Source organism: Neoarius graeffei, chromosome 7 (genome assembly GCF_027579695.1).
Source record: "Neoarius graeffei isolate fNeoGra1 chromosome 7, fNeoGra1.pri, whole genome shotgun sequence".
Taxonomy (NCBI): Eukaryota; Metazoa; Chordata; class Actinopteri; order Siluriformes; family Ariidae; genus Neoarius; species Neoarius graeffei.
In genome coordinates this window covers 83,825,410-83,847,162 of record NC_083575.1, presented here as the reverse complement: position 1 = coordinate 83,847,162, position 21,753 = coordinate 83,825,410, and the positions used below count along the sequence as shown (strand labels likewise).

Sequence of the window (21,753 nt, the reverse complement as noted above, 5' to 3'; positions counted from 1 at the left end):
TCCCAAGCCCAGAAAAATTGGAGAGGGTTGTGTCAGGAAGGGCATCTGGTGTAAAACTGTGCCAAATCTAACATGTGGAATGAAAAGAGAAATACCATACCGGATCAGTCAGGGCCCAGGATAACAACGACTGCCTCTGGTACTGTTGGTCAACAGGGTGCCGGTGGAAAGTGTGCTACTGTTGCGCCGAGAAGGAGAAAGAGAGGGGGGAGGCATGTTAGGAGAGAGCGTGAAAGATGGAAGGGAAGGAGCTTAGAATTGAGGGTAGGAACACTGAATGTGGGAACGTTGACTGACAAAGCGAGAGAGTTGGCAGGTATGATGGAAAGAAGGAAGTTGGACATTTTGTGTGTGCGGGAGATGAGGTGGAAAGGAAGCAAGGCCAAGAACATTGGAGATGGATGCAAGTTGTTTTATTATGGAGTCAATGGAAAGAGAAATGGTGTTGGTATTGTTTTGAGAGGAGAGTTGGTCAACAGTGTGATTGATGTGAAGAGGGTGTCAGAGTAATAGGCATGAAGTTGGAGATTCAAGGAGTGGTAATCAATGTTGTGTGTGCATACGCCCCACAGGTTGGATGTGAGAATGAAGAAAAAGAGTCTGGGAAAAGATGGATGAAGTGGTAGAAAGTATGCCGAGGGAAGAGCGCGTGCTGATAGGAGCAGATTTCAATGGATATGTTGGCAAGAGAAACAGAGGAGATGAGGATGTGATGGGCAGATATGGTGTAAGAGAGAGAAATGTGGAAGGGCAAATGGTGGTTGATTTTTCAAAGGGGATGAATTTGGCAATAGTCAATACATATTTCGAGAAGAAAGAGCAGCACAGGGTGACGTTTAAGAGTGGAGGAAGATCTACACAGGTGGACTACATACTCTGCAGAAATGGTAACCTGAAGGAGATTGGAGACTGTGATGGCAGGGGAGAGTGTAGCTAGACAACATCAAGTGGTCGTGTGCAGGATAAGCTTGAAAGTGAAAAAGAGGAAGCGTGAAATAGTGGAGCCGAAGATTAAGTGGTGGAAACTAAAAGAGGTTGAACATCAGAAGGAGTTTAGGGAAGAAATGAGATGAGCATTGAGTGGTCATGGAAGTCTGCCAGAAGATTGGAATACTACTGCTGTACTAGTAAGAGAGGCAGCAAGGAAGGTGCTAGGGTGGTCATCTGGAAGGAGGAAGGAAGACAAGGAGACATGGTGGTGGAACAAAGAAGTGCAGGAAATTATAAAAGAGAAGAGGCTAGCAAAGAAAAATTGGGACGATCAGAGAGACGAGGAAAGCAAGCAGTTATACAGAGAGACGAGACAGAAGGCAAAAGAGCGATAGCGAAGGTGATAGCAGATGCATACCAGGAGTTGTACAAAAGACTGGAGACCAAAGAAGGAGAGAAAGACCTGTACAGACTAGCTAGGCAGAGAAACAGGGAAGCGAGGGATCTACAGCAGGTAAGAGTGATGAAAAATGGAAATGTGCTGACAAACAAAGTGTATTAAGAAGGTGGAAAGAGTACTTTGAGGATTTATTAAATGAGGAGAATCCAAGAGAGAAAAGGTCAGATTCATTGGAGACAGCAAATCAGGAAGCAGAGTTGGTTAGTAAGGATGAGGTGAGGGCAGCCATGAGAAGAATGAAGATTGGGAAAGCAGTCGGACCAGATGGTATCCCGATTGAGGCTTGGAGATGTTTGGGTGAGACGGCTGTGGAGTTCCTAATGAGATTGTTTAATAAGATCCTAGAGAATGAGAAAATGCCAAATGAATGGAGAAAGAGTGTGCTAGTCCCAATATACAAGAATAAGGGAGATGTACAGAGCTGCAGTAATTACAGAGGAATACAATTGATGAGCCACACCATGAAGCTATGGGAAAGGGTATTAGAGGCGAGATTGAGAAGAGAGGTAGCAATCTGTGAACAGCAGTACGGGTTTATGCCAAGGAAGAGCACGTCGGATGCAATTTTTGCTTTAAGAATGTTAATGGAGAAGTACAGAGAAGGCCAGAGAAAGCTACATTGTGTGTTTGTAGACCTGGAGAAGGCATATGATAGAGTGCCGAGAGATGATTTATGGTATTGTATGAGAAAGAGTGGAGTGAATGAGAAGTATGTTAGAGTGGTGCAAGACATGTATGAGAACAGTGAAACAGCAGCGAGGTGTGCAGTTGGAACAACTGAATGGTTCAAGGCGAAGGTGGGACTCCATCAAGGATCTGCTTTGAGTCCTTTTTTGTTTGTCATAGTGATGGATAGCTTGACAGACGAAGTGAGGCAAGAGTCACCATGGAACATGATGTTTGCGGATGATATTGTGATATGTGGTGAAAGTAGAAAGAGTTGGGTTTGGAGAGATGGAGGTATGCATTGGAATGAAGAGGAATGAAGGTGAGCAGTAGCAAAACAGAATACATGTGCATCAATGAGAATGGGGATGAGAGTGTAGTGAAGATGCAAGGAGTAGACGTAAAGAAAGTTGGTGAATTCAAGTACCTGGGGTCAACTGTGCAAGAAAATGGGGACTGTGATGGTGAGGTGAGAAAGAGTGCAGGCAGGGTGGAGCAGTTGGAGAAGGATTTTGGGAGTCATTTGTGATGGGAAAGTCCCAGCAAAAGTGAAAGGTAAGATGTATAAGACAGTAGTGAGACCAGCTGTGATGTATGGATTGGAGACCGTACCCTTAATGAAGTGACAGGAGGCAAAGTTGGAGGTGGCAGAGTTGAGGATGTTAAGGTTTGCGATGGGAGTGACAAGGTTGGACAGGATAAGGAACAAGCACATCAGAGGGACAGCACATGTGGAGAGCTTGGGAATTAAGCGAAGAGAGATGAGACTGAGATGGTACGGGCACATCCTGAGAAGAGATGCAGAGCATGTTGGAAGGAGAATGTTGAGGATGGAGCTGCCAGGCAAACGAAAATGAGGAAGGTCAAAGAGGAGATACATGGATGTGGTGAGAGAGGACATGAAAGTGGCAGGTGTGGTAAAGAAGGATGCGGAAGACAGGGAGCAATGGAGACAAAAGATCCGCTGTGGCGACCCCTAATCGGGAACAGCCAAAAGAAGAAGAAGAAGATGCAGAAATATAGAAAATTCTAAAAGACTGACAACTTTTCAAGCACCAGTGTTTATTCAACATCCTATTTTGGTATTTGTCAAGTCCTGCAATAAGCAATGTCACTTGTTTCTTGAATGCTTATTTTTAAGTTATGATGGAACTGTCTCAGCACAGTCATACTGTATGAGTATTACATTACATTAATGGCATTTAGCAGACACTCTTATCCAGAGTGATGTACAACATACCCAGAGCAGCCTGGGGAGCAGTTGGGGGTTACATGCCTTGCTCAAGAGCACTTCAGCCATTCCTGCTGGTTCAAATCCAGGGAATTGAACCAGTTGCCTTTTGGTCCCAAAAGCTGCTTCTCTAACCATTAGGCCATGGCTTTCCCCTGAGTATCAAATGCATAATGAGTAACTCAATTTTCTGCTTCTTCAGGTCACTCTTTTTCAGGCTGTAAGAAACCCAGCGAAAGCTGAAAACTTTTCAGTCTTTGTGGATTCTTCTGTGCAAAACCTGACATTTTACATCACAGGCAACTCTCCAAATTACAATATCACTAGTCCATCAGGTGTGTAGATTGTTATATTAACTCAATCTAATTCTAACATACCACAAGACTCAGATACTAATCAAGGTCAATATTATACAATACTAAGTGTTTTAATGATGTTATTATCTAACCCAGGAGTCTCACAAAGCAGTGCTGAACTGAGTGGGACATTGGGGCCGATTCAAAAAGTTGGTAACTTCCATAAAATGCAACCAAATGTCTCAGACAAGACTGGACTGTGGCTCTTCAGTATTAACTCAACACAACCCTACACCATCAGAGTTGTTGGTAAAATGAGTCATCTTTGCAGCTTTCTCCTGCTTAGCTATGAATAAATAAAAGGTGGTCATAAAAAGTCTGTTAATGTTTATGAAGATGTTCAGTGTGAGTAATTTGGGGGTTGTTTTCTAATCAGGTCAAAGTGAGATTGCCTTCCTCTTTGACTTTGTGGAACTTTCACAGGGGCTTCATCCAAGCTATGCTGTATTAAACAGCAGGCCTGCAGCAAGTAAGTGAACAAGTCTCCATAATCTTAATAAGAATAAGATGGTTGTGCTCAAAAGCTTTCATTTTGTTGCTACTCTATTTTTCCCCTTCATTCAGAAACCAATGTCACCCTGTTGGTCTCTATGATCGGTGGGGACAGTGTGACGCCTACAGAGGTGTCTCTGGTGGAAACCTCAAGTTCAAACTCTTTAAATGGGACACTGGAAGAGGTAGCTAGGGGGCAATACTTGGTGACCTTCAACAGCACCCCAGCAGGAGAGTTTACTGTCCGTGTAGTTGGACAGATCAGTTCCACTAAATCTTCAGATAACAACTTTCAGAGACAATCACCAACTCAATTCCAAGCATCAAATGTGACCATTACTGTAAGTTTATATTCAAAAATATTTTAAACAAATGATCATCGTCATGTCAGCTAATTAATCAATATTTGCAAAAGACTATGAGATCAACACAGTGATTTCCATGCAGAATTCCCCAATTCCATATACGGTAGTTGGGACACCTGTGTAAAATGTAAATTAAAACAAAAGAAAAAAACAGAATATGACTATTATATTTCATTGAAAATAGTACAAAGACAACATATCAAATGTTGAAATGGAAATGTTATTGTTTTTTGAAAAATATATGTTCATTTTGAATTTGATGTCAGCAACATGTTTCAAAAAAGGCAAGGCAAGTTTATTTGTATAGCGCATTTCATACTCACAGGCAAATGCAGCACTTAAGTCTAAAAGCACCAAGACTGATGTTTTACCAGCATCAGAATTAAGACATAGGTCATTCATGACTTTAGTAAGAGCTGTTTCAGTGCTATGATTGGCACGAAAACCTGACTGAAACTTATCAAAACATCTGTTTAATGTCAGGAAGGCAGTTAATTGATTAAAAACAATTTTTTCAATTATTTTACCAACGAATGGCAAATTGGATATGGGCCTGTAGTTGTTGAGTACTGAGACATCTAGGTTATTCTTTTTCAGTAGGGGTTTTACAACCGCTTTTTTCAGAGATGAGGGAAACATGCCAGTTCGTAAGGAGGTGTTGATAATCTGAAGTACCTCGTCTGATATTAGGTGAAGAACAGATTTGAAAAAGACTGTAGGTAAAATGTCCAGTTCAGATGTGGAGGAGCTGAGACTTTGTACTGTTTTTCTCAGAGTCTCAACATCAATTAAACTAAATGTTGACATTGTATTACGACCCCCTCTCTGTTTATCCAATGGTTCCAGATTTTGAAGTGTTTGCCCCGTGTGGCTATATTCATACGTATTTTATCAATCTTTCCTTTGAAAAAAGATGCAAAGTCATTGCATGTATTAACTGAGAGAAATTCAGAAGGCATTTGTTTTGATGGGTTTGTTAGCTTTTCAACTGTAGAAAATAGCACACGGGTATTGTTGATATTCCTATTAATAACGTCAGCAAAAAAAGACTGTCTTTCTTTAGAAATTTCTAAGTTGAATTTACATAACATCCCTTTGTAGATTTGATAATGAATCTGGAGTTTAGATTTACGCCATTTTCTTTCAGACTTTTTACAGTCCCTCTTTAACATTTTAACTGTTGGATTTAGTTCCCAGGGTGCTTTTCCTTTGTCTATGACTCTTTTGGTTTTTAAAGGAGCAATAGCATCCATAATATGATTCATTCTTGAATTAAAAATTTCCATTAGATCATCTGCACAATCTGAAGATTGACATGGGAGTTCTGAGAGTGCCTGCTCAAAAAGAGCTGCTGTGCCATTGGTAATTACCCTCTTTTTTACAATCACAGACTTTTGAAAGTGAGGGGAAATGGAAACATCAAAGAAAACACAGAAATGATCAGATATACCCAGGTCCATGACACTAGTAGATACATTAAGACCCTTAGTGATGACAAGGTTGAGGGTGTGGCCATGGGAGTGTGTTGGCCCTTGTACATGTTGTGTTAGGTTGAAGGCATCAATCAGTGTAAGAAATTCATTTGCATACGTGTTATCTGGATTATCAACATGGAAGTTAAAATCCCCAGAAATAATAAGATTGTCAAACTCTAAACAAATATTAGACAACAGTTCCCCAAACTCCTCTAGGAACAGTGGTGCAGAAAGTCTTTGGTGGTCTGTAAATAGTCAACACTAATATGTTAGAAGAACATTTTAGGATTGCACTTAGGTATTCAAAAGATGTAAAATCACCAAGAGTTGTCTGTTTGTACTGAAAACATGCCTTGTATATATTTGCTATTCCTCCTCCCCATTTATTGGCTCTTCCAACACTCATGAAATCAAAGAGTGGGGGAGTTGCTTCAATAAGAGTAATAGAGCTACTTGATTGTTCAAGCCAAGTTTCAGTAAGAAGCATAAAATCCAGTTTGTGTGTACCGATGAAGTCATTAATTAAAAAAGGCTTATTAAGTGATCTTACATTCTGAAGAGCTAGTTTTACAGTGAATGTGGGGGTAATTTCCACAGAAGCGTTCTGTGGTTGTTTTGGAACTGGAAGGAGATTTGACAAGTTTACCCCATTGATAGGATGAATAAGAACACCTCTCCTTCTTGTTAGCACAGGAATAGAAAAGTACGTCGTGGGTCCCAGCTTATTTTCAAAACTACCATCTGGACCCAGATTATATCAGTTCGTTCCAACATGGTCATCACTGCTGCCGGTGAACTGTAGCTGTGCACATGGTCCTTGAGTCTTATCTGTAATCACAGGGGGAGGTGGTGCCCTCCGTTTCTTGGGTGCTGTAGCAGTAGGATATATCATTACAGATATTGGGGTACACAAGGCCTGACCATGAGACAGCTCTGTGTACAGTACTTGATTTGAGTATCCTCTTGGGCTTGCCAAAGACACTCGGCTTAAAGACAATAGTCTCTCCATTTTCTCAGGAAAATGCAGTCTGGGGGGTGAAGGAGATACAGAGGGGCTTGGGGTTACATCCACTGTTGTTGGTGGTGATTGCCTATTGCCAGTCTCAGGAGGTTGTGGTGATGCTTGTTTATCTGATTGTCTTTCTGATAGTTCTGCTAGCTTACCCGTTAGCTCAGATATCGTGTTGCTAGCCTTGGAAAGTGACGGGGATGTGTGTGGTGATAGATCCACCCTCTGATCATTTTCCTGAACTGTATTGGGGGCAGATGAGTCAGCATGATCCTCTGTAGTTGCTGGGGGCTTAGTTGCCTTTGTTGGTGACAAGGAGTTTTGCTTGATTCCACTGAAAATGGGAACTGAGATTGGACATTTCCCGGAATGTTGTGAATCATCTGTATGTTTGAGGTTGTTTATCATTTTTTTCAGTTTGTAATCCATCAGAGTCAGCGTTAGTCCTGCTTCTTTCTGCCTGCAGATTCACTGCTTGAGTTTGAACCTCAGTAGTGTGTTTCTGTACTGTTTTTGAGTTTTTGTTGATGTACCTGGGAGGTTCAGTTTGTACCCAAACAGAGTTCGTATCAGTGTTGTTAACTCCTTTTAGTGCAGCTACAGAGTGCTTATCAGAGAGTGTACCCAAGGTCGGCATGGAATGGTGGACAGTGTGTTGATAATGGTCTGCCAAGACTTTGGCACCAGTCCAGCTGAGTTCTGTGCTATTTGGGCTGAAAAAGGCTTTGCGTTTCCAGAAAAGGTTAAAGTTGTCAATAAAATTAATGCCAGAGGAAAAACATGTCTTTGCAAGCCAGGTGTTGAGACTGAGCAGTCGGGAAAACCCGTAATTGCCGATCACAGATCCTGGTAATGGACCACTGATAAAAAAAAAGGCATTCCAAGTCTGTTTAGGGCAGAAAAAAGGTCTTTGAAAGATTTCCTCACAGTGAGCTGTTCCCTGAAAACATAATTTGCTTCAATATGCACAATAATGCATTTAATTGATTTGTAGTTTGACAGCATTTTTGAAATGTTGTCTGTAGTCTCTGAGATGGAAGCGTGAGGAAAACAGCACACAACCATGGACTCTCCTCCAATATTTTTCACAGTGAAATCACCCACAACAAGGGTTGTAGGATTAACAGGTGTTGGCGGCTGCTTTCTACCTCTACTGCGAGCTTTATTTTTGTTATTCAAATTCTGCCACTTTCTAGGAACTACTGGTTCCATGTCTGTAAGGCACTGAAATCTGTTCTGGAGTGTAATGGGCTGTGTACATCTGTAGTTTTCAGCCCGGTGGTACTCATGGACTGTAGGTCTGACGGCATCAGACCGCAATGGAGTTGAAGTTAATGCCCTTTTGTTTTTGGGTCTAGCACCTTGTCTTTTCCAGCAATCAGTACTCACATTTTGCTTTGTGAAGTCAACCGATTCATCCAAGTTCCCATCATTCAGATGCTGAACATTCCCCGCATTCCCCTTAGCGGTATCGGCTGCTGGACTCCCTTCAATCCTTAATAGACGGGCATTAATCATAGATTCCAGGCTAGAAATTCTTTTTTCAAGCTCAGTCCATTTGTTAGAGTTCCTTGGTTTCCCCATTTTGCTATAATCCAGTCTTCTGTGTCAGTTGCTTTGTCTAACTTCTAGGTTATCTTGTATAAATGGGAGAAAACATCTGTCCTTCCTTGCTAAACTTGTTGAATGTAAGTAAAAAGAAAGTAAATAAGAAAAAATAGAGAAATAGTGAAAAAAGCAGAAAAGAGGAGTTCAAGCAGGAGCAAAGCAAAAAGTCGGGACAGGGGCAACAAAAGACTGAAAATGTTGTGTAATGCTAAAAATAAATAAAATTAAAAAATAAAAACTCTAATTTGGTTAATAGGCAACAGGTCAGTAACGTGACTGGGTATAAAAAGAATGTCCCAGAGAGGCGGAGTCTCTCAGAAGTAAAGATGGGGAGGGGTTCACTGCTCTGTGAAAAACTGCGTGGGCAAACAGTGCAACAATTTAAGAATAACATTCCTCAATGTAAATTTACAAAGAATTTATGGGTCACATCATCTGTGGTACATAAGATCATTAAAAGATTCAGAGAATCTGGAGAAATCTCTGTATGCAAGAGACAAGGTTGAAAACTGACATTGGATGCCTGTGATCTTCAGGCCCTCAGGAGACACTGCATTAAAAGCAGACACATGTCTGTAGTGGAAATCACTGTATGGGCTCAGGAACACTTCAGAAAACCATCATCTGTGAAAACGGTTCATTACTGTGTCCACAAATGCAAGTTAAAACCAGATGTAAACAATATCCAGAAACACCGCCACCTTCATTGGGGCCTGAGCTCTTTTATGATGGACTGATGCAAAGTGGAAAATTGTCCCAAGGTCTGATGAATCAAAAGTAGAAATTATTTTTAGAAATCATGGACACCACGTCCTCCAGGCTCAAGAGAAGAGGGACCATCCGGCTTGTTATCAGTGCACAGTTCAAAAGCCAGCATCTGTGATGTTATGAGGGTGCATTGGTGCACATGACATGAGTAGCTTGTACATCTGGGAAGGCATCATTAATATCGAATGATAGCTACACATTTCAGAGCAATATGCTGCCATCCAGACAAAATCTTTTTCAGAGAAGCTCTTCCTTCTTTCAGTAAGACATTGTCAAACTGTTTTCTGCATATATTAAAACTGCATGGCTCTGTAGTTAGAGTCTGGGTGCTAAACTGGCCTGTCTGCAGTCCAGACCTGTCTCTCATTTCAAACATTTGGCACATTATAAAGTGCAAAATACAACAAAGGAGACCCTGAACTGTTGAACAACTGAAATTGTATTATTTCAGGCAAGAATGGGACAATATTTCTCTTTCAAAACTACAAAAATTGGTCTCCTCAGTTCTCAAATGTTTACAGTGTGTTGTTAAAAGTAGAGGTGATGCAACACAGTGGTAAACATGCTCCTTTTCCACCTTATTTGAAATGTGTTGCTGACATCAAATTCAAAATGAGCATATATTTAAAAAAAAAAAAAACAAGAAAAATTTCTCACTTCTAACATTTGATATGTTGTCTTTGTACTGTTTTTGATTAAATTTAGGGTTTCCATGATTTGCAAATTATCATATTCTGTTTTTTTATTTATATTTTACACAGTGTCCCAAATTTATGGAATTGGGGTTGTAACACAATCAAATTCAATCATCTCATCTTATCTCATTACCTCTAGCCACTTTATCCTGTTCTACAGGGTCGCAGGCAAGCTGGAGCCTATCCCAGCTGACTACGGGCGAAAGGCGGGGTACACCCTGGACAAGTCGCCAGGTCATCACAGGGCTGACACATAGACAACCATTCACACTCACATTCACACCTACGGTCAATTTCGAGTCACCAGTTAACCTAACCTGCATGTCTTTGGACTGTGGGGGAAACCGGAGCACCCGGAGGAAACCCACGCGGACACGGGGAGAACATGCAAACTCCACACAGAAAGGCCCTCGTCAGCCACGGGGCTCGAACCCGGCCCTTCTTGCTGTGAGGCGACAGCACTAACCACCATGCCGTCCCAAATTCAATCAAGGGTTACAAAAATTGGTATTTACTGGCTTTTATATTTTTTTCATTTTGAGGAGGAACAGTGTATTTTCTTGATACTCACCCTAAGAGTCAATGTGTTCATTCCAGCACAGAGTATACTGGAGCATTCCTTTTTGCTTCATATTATTTACTGCTCATGAAAACTGCTCATGTGCAGTCAGTGTTTGCAAAGTCTGATTATAATGGCATTTAAAGATATTTACTGAAAAAAAAATTTACTTTCTTTCTGCCTACCCTCAGACTCAACCTGTTGGAACAACAGAACCAGGAAAAAAATTCACTCTGCCTTTCACAGTGGCAACCATTGACTCTGGAGGAAGCTTTAATATCAGAGTTAGCAATGATCGCAATTTTGCCGTTCACTTTAACACGTCCATAAGTCTTGGGAGTGGTGGCAGCGCGAATGATTCAGTAACGCTGATTGTTCCTGAAAATACCTCTTCTGGAACTGATGTCACTGTGACAATCCAGGCTGAAGCACCTGATGGAAGCAACTCCAACTACGCCGTGCTGCGGCTTGCTGTCATTGCGCCGGTAATTACTTACATTACATTCAATATTTGAGGATGCTGTCAAAGGAATTGTCATTGCTTAAAATTCAGCTGTTGAATAGAAAAACACGGAAATTTCAAAGGTGACCAGTCATGACAATTTAGCTCAGTACCTCTGCTACTCTGATATTTTCTGTTTCTGTGGTGATCTGGGAGAACTTTGCTCAACAGCCAAAAAAGACAAAAAAAATCTGGTTTGGGCCAAAATTTGGGTTTTTGTGTCTATACAGTACTTTGACACTGAGAAACCATACATAGATTTAACCAAAACAGAATGGAACTTTCGTAAAAACCGTACACCTGTTTAAAGATATCTAAAACCTTCTTAGCTACACAATGAATGTAATATTAAGTTGTTGGACTGCTATAAGCTGTCGTGAAATGAGCATAATCCCAATCAATTCCATTTGTAATACTGGAAACTGTCAAAATCTTTTTGATTCTCTGCACCACAGTGAAATCTTTAAATGCACTTTTCTCCATTTTCACCCAACTTTGATAACTTTACTTGTGGTTGGGATACATGCCACAGGGAAATGCATTTTAATTGAAGAAAAACATGTAGTTTTCTTCAGCATAAATAATAAAAAATGTTAAAATATCTGAACTGAAACTAAAACTGAACTGTTTTCTCCTTCTTTAAGGTAACAGATTTTACTCCTCCAGTATGTGAGGCAGTTAGCATAAATGCTAACTGTTCAGGCAACTGCAGTCTTTCCTCATGGTACCTCACTACTAACGTGACTGATGGAAATGGATCAGGCCTACAGAATGTGAGAATCCTCCAAGGAAACGGCAGCCTGGACACCACCACTGTGCTCAATGACACAGGCGTGAACGTCACTGTGGTAGTCTACAACTCCTCTTGCTGTTCCCCAGACCTTGAACTGATTGCTGTAGATGCAACGGGAAATGTTGCCACCTGCTATAAAACTGTGCGAGAAACAGAACCAAACAATAGCACTGTACCCCCTGTAACAACCACCACCACCACCACAACTACAATATCCACAACTCCTCCCATCAGCCAAACTACTACTAATCACGCTGAATGTTGCTCGTTTTTACCAGTCTTCCTTTGGCTAAATGTAGGAATCTCATTTTACCAATTCATGCAGCTTTAAGGGGGAAAAAAAAAAAGTGGAAAATTTCTGAGTCTAAATAATATTGATATGTTTATGGTTATATAGTACACATTGGGAAATTATATTCATATTACATGCATATTGGACTGTCTATGTTATGTCTTTCTCTCTTATGTCTCTCTTTTCTATGTTTTTTTTTCTTTTTTTACTTATGACAAATTAAAATGTTTGAACACAGACTTGTTCATTTGAAATAATTAAGTTTGGATATAGCACAGCATTATTTTTTAAATTCTCAAATCTATTTGATCAAAAGGCATTGATGAATTTTCTGTAACAGAAGCCATAACTGATTATTTTCCAATAACAGCATGATCATTTGTTTTATTTCTTACTTAAATGTTCAGTAATAATTATACATATGACAGCAATACAGTACTTATTTGTAAATAATAATGCTGTATTTTGCACTTCTGGTTTGATGTTAACTGTATTTCATTGGCTTTGTACCTGTACTCTGCACAATGACAAAGTTGAATTAAACCTAGTCTAATAACTGAATACAGCACAGCCCCAATCAGACCAATAGTTTTGTATTTTTAGAGGGGTTTAGATAAAGCCAAATAAACAGAGATGCACAAAAATTATATTAGACTCAGAATGACTCACTCTGTATTGCTGGAAAGATACTTATTGACTATCATGGACTGTTGCTCTGTGGAAGGGTCTCAGAGACTGAGACTCATTTCCTTTTGAATTCCAGCCTGTAAAGGCCAATTTATGCTGACAACGCAGTCCTCGCAGATGGCGTCTGCGTAGCCCCCCCCCCCTTCGCAGACGCTCTGCGCGCACCTCCCAAAAATTGTGACCACCACAGAAGCCTCACAGACAGCGTCGCAGACAAGAGGGCTCGGATTGGTCCACTCTACATCCGCTGTACACGCACTTCCGCTTCCCTACTTTCCCGGTTTGGTTTGTTTTCATGACCGCCATTTTTAAAAACACGAGCGAAGATGGAGCAGCACGAACAGCGGTTGATCGAGGAAGTGAGGAAGTACGTACATCTATACGACTCCAGTTCTAGTCATTATAAGTAACCGGAGGATAAACACTCCACTAACCACACCCACCAACTACTCCTAGCGATTTCGCGACTTCGTGCCCCCTTGCGTTATGGCGGTGAATAACATCGCGCACGCCTATTACTCCCCGCTCAACAATAAATTACAACTGTCTGCGAAAAGCTATCTGCGAAAGCCTTGTCACAAGAGCATGCAGAGGCCCTAAGGAGTCACCACTCTCTCTCCGACACAGGGCACGGTGGTGTAGTGGTTAGCACTGTCACCTCACAGCAAAAAGATTCTGGGTTTGAGTCCAGCAGCCGACGGGGGCCTTTCTGTGGGGAGTTTGCATATTCTCTCCGTGTCTGCACGGGTTTCCTCTGGGTGCTCTGGTTTCCCCCACAGTCTAAAGACTGTTAGGTTAGGTTAACATGGAGGTGGCCTTGGGCTGATGTGTCCTTGAGCAAGGCACCAAACTCCCAACTGCCCCCCGGGTGCTGTAGCATAGCTGCTCTGGGTATATGTGTGCTTACTGTTTCAGATGGGTTAAATGCAGAGAGGAATTTCACTGTGCTTAAGTGTATGTGTGATAACTAAAGTTGTTCTGTACTTCCCCCCCCCCCCATCCTTTTTAACATTCAGGGATGTGATTTTTCCACGAATTCGCAGAATTCCGCTTTTTTCACCTCAAAATTTGAAAAAAAAAAATTCCGATTTTTCGCTCAAAAATCCTCATTCGTATCCTATTCGTTCCGACTTTCAGTAATCCCGTCATTGAGATGAAACGAGGTACGTGATTGGCCCATCGCTCTGTAACAACCAATGAACGTGCTTGTTAGATAGCTGTACGTAAGCTCGCTTCAAACAAAGAGTTGAAAGATGGCAGCCTCCGTGATCGAGCGTAAAGATGCAAATCGAGTCAAAGAAATCGACAGAATAGTGAAAAACGACTTCCGGGTTGGGCCATGGAGTGAGAGGAGGTGTCTGAGAGTGGCTCTCCTTTTATTGTTTTAAAATTAGATCTACCTTCATACTACACACATTCGTTTTGACTTTGCCAATGCGCTTAGTGCAACGCTGTTTAGCGCTACCAAAATGACAACTAAACTCAAAACTCAGAAATCGAAAACTGGTGGAAAAGATGAAGTCTTAACCAAAATGGAAAACATGGCGGCTGCCTCCCCTGATGCATTACCGGACGACCTGGGGAAACTCCGATCGATCCTCGTGAACGGCATGACAAAAACAGTACAGTCTGCTCTTAAAAGCGAACTCGAAGCTGCGTTGACTCCAGTAAATGCTACGTTGGAACAAGTAAAGACATACTACGAATCACACGAGGAGCGCATTCGTGGAGTTGAGGATCACCTGAGTGAATACAGCGATCGTCTGGTGAGTGCAGAGACTGCCATCACTGTTTTACAAGACGAGAATGCGTGGCTGAAAAAGAAACTAGATGACCTGGAGAACCGGTCGCGGAGATCCAACCTGAGAGTGGTCGGCATCCCTGAAAAACTGGAAGGTTCGGACCCTGTTAAATTCATGACTGATGTTTTTCTGGAGGTGCTGGGGGCTGAGTTCTTTTTGAGACCTCTGCTGCTCAACAGGGCACACCGAGTGGGAGCTAAACCAGCTGACAGTCAGCCGGCAAGACCAAGGGTATTCTTGGTCCGCTTTCATTACTACCATGACAAGCATAGCGTTAGTATGCTGAGGCAGGAGCTAGTCTTCCGTGGTCACTGAATGTTTTTCCACAACGACTACAGTGTCGAGGTGGGGAGAAAGCGAGCAGCGTTCAAGGATGTGAAGTCTTTGCTCTACCAGAAAAGGATCAAGTTTGCTTTATTATATCCAGCCCAGCTCCAGGTCACGCATGAAGGTAGAAAACACCGGTTTGACACGCCAGAGGCAGCTCAAAAGTTTTATGACTTGAACTGGGGACAACATGACGACTGACTGCAAAATCCACTGCCATGGCTAAGTTAATCTTCTTTTCTAGTGATAGCCCACTGTTTTAGTATGACCATAGAGTTTTTTTTTTGTTCTCTTTCTCATCGGTTTCCTACAATCTAGTTAACTTTACCTTTTGACTATTTGTGGGTTATAATAATAATTATGTCTGTCAAACAGCGAATATTTCTTATATTTAAATAATGTTTTCTTAAGCTAGGACCTCACTTTGAAGGTGGTAAAACATAGCACACATCCCTTAATGGAGAGCCACTCTCAATCAGAATGTTTTTGTTGGTTAAGGATTGACTTTGGAAGTTTGTAATTGTGTGATGCCTGCGATCATCTTCAGTTGGGGAAGGAGATCTAGGTTTGGGGGGTATGTTCTTAAGGGATGTTCAGGGAAATCACCTAGGCAGCTCATTTTATTTATTTTTTTAACCCATTATATGTTCCTAAAACAGTCTGTGCGTACATTGCTAAGTTCCAGGGGCCTCATGTACAAAGACCTGTGTGGATTTCCCACTAAATATGTGCGCACGTCAAAATCGGGAAATTTGCGTACGACCAAAAAAATCCAGATGTATCAATCAGTGCGTACGAAGGTTTCCACGCACTCTCCTGTTGTACATCCCAATCAACGTGGAATTCGGCGCACATGCATGAGCCCCGTTCCCCGCCCCATCTCCTCCCTCAATTATTCCACACTGAATATGTTAATTAGTATAAATAGACCTGCAGTAAGGCCCACGTTAGGTAAAAGACATGGCAACTTTTACTAACGCGTTAATGTTAATTGAATGTTAGAAATCTCGTGTTAATCAAATTAACATTTAACATTTATTATTAACATTTAACATTAATTCGCGTTAATCCCTGCCTTTAGCACAGTGTAATAGAATTCACATACATCACTTAATTGTTCTGTCACCTCCAATTAAAGTGATGTTCAAAGTGTATACTATGAGACATGCAATGGTCACTGATTGTATGCCACTGAATGTGAATGTAGCCTATACCAAGATAACGGTATGATTCGCATCGTCCGCAGTGCCTGCGCCACAATGAGTGTCTATTTGAGTTACATGGGTTTTGAAAATAAAAAACACCTTTAGTGCTCTAATGTGTACATTTTTTCGGGGACACCCTGTATTTGAGGAAATGTCTTCCTCTCTTAGTAGGCCCAATATTCCTAGCCAATTCAGCCGAGCGGATCCAGCATCACTGTCACCTGCCCCCCTTCTCCACCGCCTGCCCCTGTCGCCGGGTCCACAGGCCGGGTGCTGACGCGCGCGGTCCTTGAGTCGCAGGGGGAAATTTTAAAGGGGATAGAGGCGATTAACGACAACCTCGAGGGAATCCGCGAGGAATTGAAGGAACTGAATAACACATTAAAAGAATATCTTAAAAAATGAATGGTGTCCCGTGTCCCGTCTGTCCTTACCTTTTCACATTGTGGCTATTAAGCGCTGCCGGGTTTGTATGCCATGTCGCTGTGGCACCTGGTTGTGAGGCCCAGGGTCTGGGTCCTCCGGCCGGTCTCGCTCCATTATTGGCACGCCGTGCCGCTGCGCCACTTTGTGTAACACGCCACACACCGCGGTTGTGTCTGATTTGTACGCACTTGGAAATCGTTTCATATATTGATCTTGGTAATTATGTGATAAGGCTACCCCACGCAACATCAACTAATAATATTTCAGTCTGACACCTCGCGGCAAATGCGCGAGGAAGATCTATTAAGCTAGCTGCAATGCATGGTCCTGCATGTGCATTCTTTAATTTAATTAATTAACCAATAGTCAATGGGAATAATATCGAAATGATATTGCTGGGGTTTCTCATTTCCCGTAATTACAATATGGAAGGGATGGTTGATGGATCTGTTGGCATTTACCCAACAGTCTCGCATTATGTGTCTCGACAATGTCGTATGACTGACATACATTTCAATTCACGCATCCTGATGTTCCGATGCATTTTTGGATGCCTCTTATCGCCATGTCATGACTCTTGACCGAGTAGGCCTAAATGTAGTTGCGTTGCTCTGCCTCTAAGTGTCGCCAAGTACCAAGATGCACCAGAAATGTGCGTACGCCAGCCATGAGGTTTGCGTAGAGCAGAGGTGGAAAGAGTACTAAAATATTATACTCAAGTACAAGTACTGTTACTCTGATGAAATTTTACTTAAGTACAAGTAAAGTTACCAGACAAAAAATCTACTCAAGTAAAAAGTAGATCATTTAAAATGTACTTTGAGTAAAAGTAAAACGTTACTTTTAACAATGGGTGTTTTCTGCCTCCATTGTGTTGTGCAAAAATGAAAAAGAAGAGGAAACAAGGATATATGTACATCTCAACCCAGATGTTTTATTTAAAGGAAGTGTATCAAATTGAATGCTTAGGATAATGCTGCATTAAAACTGAGACAAACAAAAAAGGTCAATACACACAGTCATGTCGTTTACATCGCCCTGACCACACACAAAGCATTGTACACGAAATATGAAAGTGAAATGTTGCACCGAAATCTCGTAGCTTGCCTGTGTGCACTGTGTGTTATTGAACAATTCAATTCAAACATTATTTGTTTTGCTTAGTATTCCTTTCTGGCTTGTTGGATGTAGAATGGTAGGAGGATTGATCACGTCAGGTTGGCGAGCTAACTTGCTTGCATGATTAGCCAACCGAATAACAGACTAGTTACTGTTATGTTACAGTACCAACAGGTTGCTACTTCAACATTAGCAATGCCATCCACTATTTTTGGAATATAACCAGCCTATCGTCGGTTTTACTATGGAAAGGAAACATTATGATCAGGGGCGCAGATACGTTTTTTGAACTGGGGGGGACAAAAAACTGGGGGGGACAAAAAACTGGGGGGGACAAAGCTGCCAGCAAACCAACCCCAACCCTGATATGCCTGTCAAACTTGTTGTGGGTAACCATAGCAACCAAGCTCGAGCTCGCAACCTGTGCAGTCTGCGCAGCTCAACCAACCGAATATCAATCTTTGTTTTGTTTTATGTGAGTTGTTGCAACTACCGGTATGTATGTACTGCTGTGCACCTCGATAAACCGAATGGTAATTAGTCTTTTGATTTTTCCGTGAGGTTTGCCTTATGCAAAGAAAGACAGCATAGACATTTTTTCCTCCCTATAAGTGGGGGGGACCGAACGAGGTGAATTTAAATCTGGGTGGGACGAATCCCACCCGTCCCACCCTCTATCTGCGCCCATGATTATGATGCCAATGACAATACTTACCTCAACATGCTTGCGCAGATTAGACGTCGAATTTTTGTATGCCGCAATGGTTGTCTTCTTGGGCACACATAATCTGCATTGCATAATGAAACTGTCACCCCTTTTCTCTACGAAGCTGAAGTGATCACGTATGTAGGGCCAGGGGTGCACTTCATTACTGGAAGAAATTGCGTTTTCTGCAGGGTCGTCCACCACAGGTTCCTCGGTCTCCTCCATGTCCGCAGGGGCGCTTTATCAACACCCGTGGCCCAGGGGCTAGGCCCCTCATAGGCTACCTGTCAACCCTACCCTTACCATTGGCCAGGAAAACACTCTTATTTTATTTGCAATACGTGTCAAGCATTTACAGTGTAAGCGCGTAATTAGCCGAGAAGCCTACGATAGGTTACATTTGGCTCAGCGTAGCTGCGCAAGGCCCACGCTCACATCGCTCAACACATCCGACCACAGAGGGAGAGAAGAACGCGCGCATTATCATTACAGAGCCGGTTCTGATTATTACCATGGACAGGACAGTGATACTGCGTAACTTTCACGCAGGGGCATGGCCAGAGATAACCACACAAGCGCGCGTGCGCTAATGTAGACCTATGTGTTGTAAACATAAAACACACACACCTATAGACAAGTCCTTTTAAAAAATAAAATACATAAAAATAGCTCGGCGGCATGAAAACAAACATTCACTGCAAGACTAGGTGCCCTAGAATCGCCATCAGTTTTTAATATCTATATGGACTTTGTTGTCAGGATTGCACAGCATGACATATCAAAACTGTACCCAGATACAGGCTTCAAGTTCAGATATTGCATTCCAAATGAGGTATCCACAAGAGAAATGCATACGAAAGCACGAGCATCAGGAGAGGGTTGCATAACAGAGATTCTATACGCAGATGATCAGGCCATACTCGCTGGATCCATCAAGGAGCTTCAGCATATTCTTCAGTTGTATGATAAGACCTACACCCGCTTTGGTTTACAAATATCATATGTCAAAACAGAAACAATGGCTTTTAACGTCAATGAGGATATCAAATGTAAACCAAGTATCATTTCCCTTGGCGGCACTAATATTAAAAACATCTGCACCTTTAAATATCTTGGTTATAATGTCAGCAACTGTGATGAATCTTCACACTTCCTGCATGCTAGGATAAGTGCTGCATTCATGAAATGGAATGAACTGAAACACGTTCTAACTGACCACCGAATACTACTAAAAACCCGTATAAAGTTCCTAGTGGCATGCGTTCGATCTCGCCTCCTGTACAGCACACAGGCATGGCAACTATCATCCAGTGAAATTCACAAAATTGAGGTAGTGTGGCATGGCTTCCTAAGGAAAATGATTAAAGGTGGATATAAACGAAAGAATGCCCCTGACCAAAAGAACACTACAAATGAAGATATAGACTGGAGCTACAAGATGTCCAATGCTGACCTCTGGAAACTGACTGGAACCCAGGATATAAAACTATCCTGCTACGTACAACAACTAAAATATATTGCTCACATTTGCCGGATGGGCAATAACCAAGTGCAAAAGCAGCTCCTGTTTGACAAAAATGGTTACAAATGGACGAAATGGGAAAATCTGCTGGGCATAGACACCCAACAGATAAGACGTATGATGATGGACAAATCAAACTTTGAGCAACTGCTGCAACTGCTACAGCAGAAGCACCCCTAGAGAGTTTAACTTTTGACAGGGGAACATGATGATGATGATGATGATGATGAAGGTACTTGGCTCGGTGGCCACATGAAACGTAAACACCATGGACAGCAGCCAAACTCATAACTCTACAGACCGAAATACACGAAACCAAGTCCTACTTGGGTCTATTTTACCGATCTATGTTCAAGCATCATGCAAGTCTTCCTTCTCCTTGAATAAGACCGTGCATTCAACTGCCTTTTTGACATGACTGCATCGAAATACCACTCAACAATATTTTACGCACTCCATCAAGAAAAAAGTTAAACATGATGAACACGGGCATACTGTTTTGAGCATACGATTTTTAAAAAAGAAACTAGCTACATCAAAGTCCTTCAATAAACCCATCCTTTAGTGCAAATGAGCTTAACCTAGTTCAAAGCATGATGCTAGCAGTAGCTGCATAAGGCAACATGGTGTGGGCCTTTCGTCAACAACAAGCCACGGCGGGCAAACATTAATAATCAAGCGTCCTTACCTTAAAACGTTGTCTTGACCACAGAACTTCTCAAGTATTTCACCTAAATCCACACGGGTTAACAACACACCCAACACAGCTAGCGAGAAATGTGGATATGCGCTAGCTTTGTATTGCTATTCCCCTCAGTATGCTTACTCTGTCTGCTGCCCGAACTGTGAAAATTATAGGCTACAATCTTTTCATCAATTTCTTCAGTAGATGCCGTTTTAGACATTTTATTATCCCCATCAAAATATGCTATTATACTAACAGGATTATAACTCAAATCACACGACACGTATTCAAATCACAACTGATTTATTTTACTGTTGGACAGATCATAGCATATCTAGCCTAGCTGCACATAGCCTAGCTGCTGGTAGGCTGATAACTGATAAGTAGCTGATATTCTGAACAGATTGGTGATCCTTACCTTAAAAAGTCTGTGACTTTAGGCAACGATTCTATCATTACCTGCATCTCTCTCTTTTTTTTTCCTTTTATGCGCCCCACTAACATGTGAACGCTTCATCTTTCAAAGCCTCTAAATTTGTGTCTCAGTAGTCTGCAGTCTTTGGTGCGCTTTCGTGCGTGACGTTACATTTTGTTACATTTTATTCTGGTACAGTTGTGGGAGTTCGTTTCGCGAACCACATCCACCATGTCTCTTACAGCAGCCTACTGTGCGCTCATTTATTTCTAACCTTATTTCTATCCGTACATTAATGTAGGCCCACGATTCCGACAGTTTATTATTTTATTAATATTACAAGGCCCCTGATTGGCTGTGGCCCAGGGGCTTGAGCCCCCCCAAAGCCCCCCACTTAAAGCGCCGGTGCATGTCCGCCATCGTCTGTGAGACTCGCACGCGCGACAACTGTCCTTCCCGTGATTCATTTCCAGAACGCATTTCCCCTTCTCCGTTTTAGCCTTTTTTTTATTTATTTATTTTTTATTTTGTAACGGTTGTGATGTAAAATGTACCGAAGTACACTACTTAAAAGAAAACATACTTAAGTAAAAGTAAAAGTACACTCTTTAAAAATTACTTGAAAAAGTATAAGTATACAAAAAAGCTACTCAAGTAC

At 41.7% G+C, this 21,753-nt stretch overlaps 1 protein-coding gene across 1 annotated transcript in view; it reads left to right on the top strand.

Moving 5' to 3' along the window:
• Nucleotides 1-12,240, top strand: part of LOC132889733 (von Willebrand factor A domain-containing protein 7-like) — a 44,642-nt gene extending 32,402 nt beyond the window's left edge. Inside the window, exons 10-16 of the mRNA XM_060926528.1 lie at nt 3,490-3,622; nt 3,740-3,892; nt 4,020-4,112; nt 4,208-4,476; nt 10,806-11,099; nt 11,761-12,072; nt 12,148-12,240. Of these exons, the coding sequence (XP_060782511.1) occupies nt 3,490-3,622; nt 3,740-3,892; nt 4,020-4,112; nt 4,208-4,476; nt 10,806-11,099; nt 11,761-12,072; nt 12,148-12,240 (1,347 nt within the window). The remainder of the gene's footprint in view (nt 1-3,489; nt 3,623-3,739; nt 3,893-4,019; nt 4,113-4,207; nt 4,477-10,805; nt 11,100-11,760; nt 12,073-12,147) is intronic.
• The last annotated feature ends 9,513 nt before the right edge of the window (nt 12,241-21,753 follow it).